Genomic DNA, 1933 nt, shown 5'->3' on the forward strand with positions numbered 1-1933 from the left:
GCTGGGCTGAAGCAGATGAGCCTTTCCACAAAGCTGTGTTTAGTCAGAGTCAAACTGATAACTATCTCAGACTGTTGTTTATATTTGCCTTTATTTAAATATATATTTAAAGTTTATTCATTTTATATAAATAATAACATAAAAATTGTCAAATCCAAATACTTTCCTTTAAAGTTGATTGTAAGCTTTACTTGCATGTCTTTTCTCATGTAAACCTGAAAACCAAGTATTGGAGATATAAATAGGTACCCAAATTGGAGAAATGAAGGATGGTATCTCATACTACAATAGCAGTGACAGCCAGGTCTAGGACAGGTTCTGAAGAGTGGGTAGTACAGATGTCAATGAACAGCATGCCTGTTTCTTCATTTGTGAAAGTCAGAATTCAGGAAACTTTCATTTCTTTGCCTTACTTCAAACTCAACACACCTGGGGTCAGGAATCATTCTTATTATGTCTCAGGCAGAGTGGATGAGGAAGGGGAGGTCAGAGGTAGCAAGAGTCAAGGTTGGAAACCAGTCATGACCTTGGATCTTTATGGGTGGGTGCCCCTCAGGTCTCAAAAGGTTTGGTCCTGTGTGAAGACTGCAGTGTGCTGGAAAGAACAGCCGAGTCATTCCAGACTCACAGAGCCTCCCAGCATGTCCTGGTCCTAAAGGGTTGGGGGGTTCAAATGTTAAATATGCATTCTACAAATTATGTCTCAGCAACTTTTTAAACATTTCAAATATACCATATAGATCTGAGAGTCCTGAGATGCCAGCTAAAACCAGATTGTTAAGCCAGAAATATTAACACTTATTTTACACTTGAATAATTTAAACTCAGGAATTATTGATTCCCCTTGTGTGCAAATGTCCCCCTTTTTTTGAGCAATGATTCTGAAAATATGCACTTGTCATTAACAAACTGCATTCTTCAGGAAGTCATGAACTTGAACTTTTGCAACCTCACTACAAGTTACCAACTCACTTCACCCACAGGTGAGCTTCTAGATAATTTTTTAAAAATATTGTTTACTACAGGTCATCTGAATTCCTAGGATCTACAGGCTCTGGAACATCCTCTGGTTGGCACAATCAGGCTGATGCACAGGTGTGTGGCAGCTAAGAAGTCACTTCAGCCCTCTGTACAACATTAACTCAAAGCTTTCTTGGTGGCCAAGGTGGACCCTCATGGACATCACCACCTGGATGACCAACCACACAGGGTGGGCAGATTTCATCCTGGTGGGACTCTTCAGGCAATCTCAACACCCAGCTTTGCTTTGTGTGGTCATTTCTCTGGTTTTCCTGATGGCCTTGTCTGGAAATGCTGTCCTGATCATCCTGATACACTCCAGTGCCAAACTCCACACCCCCATGTACTTCTTCATCAGCCAGCTGTCCCTCATGGACATGATGTACATCTCCATCACTGTGCCCAAGATGCTCCTGGATCAGGTACTGGGTGTGAGTACCATCTCCATCCCTGAATGTGGGATACAGATGTTCCTCTACTTGACACTAGTAGGTTCTGAGTTTTTCCTTCTGGCAGCCATGGCCTATGACCGCTACATGGCCATCTGCCATCCACTTCGCTATCCAGTCCTCATTAACCATAGAGTGTGTCTCCTCCTAGCATCTGGCTGCTGGTTCCTGGGATCAGTGGATGGCTTCATGCTGACTCCTGTCACCATGACCTTCCCATTCTGCAGATCCCAGGAGATCCAGCACTTCTTCTGTGAAGTCCCTGCTGTGATGAAGCTCTCCTGCTCAGACACCTTGCTCTATGAGACACTCATGTACCTGTGCTGTGTCCTCATGCTCCTCATCCCTGTGACAGTCATTTCAGGCTCCTATTCCTGCATCCTCCTCACCATCCACAGGATGAACTCAGCAGAGGGCAGGAGGAAGGCCCTGGCCACCTGCTCCTCACACATGATGGTGGTCAC

General features: G+C 44.4%; 1 protein-coding gene across 1 annotated transcript; it reads left to right on the plus strand.

Moving 5' to 3' along the window:
- Window positions 1–1046: 1046 nt before the first annotated feature.
- On the plus strand, window positions 1047–1925 carry LOC107134776 (olfactory receptor 2T29-like; the record flags this gene model as incomplete). The annotated part of the gene is made up of 1 exon (XM_015476808.2): window positions 1047–1925. A coding segment is annotated over exon 1 (750 nt), but the record flags the coding sequence as incomplete, so codon positions are not given.
- Between the last annotated feature and the right edge of the window lie 8 nt (window positions 1926–1933).

Source organism: Marmota marmota, unplaced genomic scaffold (assembly GCF_001458135.2).
Source record: "Marmota marmota marmota unplaced genomic scaffold, marMar, whole genome shotgun sequence".
NCBI lineage: Eukaryota > Metazoa > Chordata > Mammalia > Rodentia > Sciuridae > Marmota > Marmota marmota.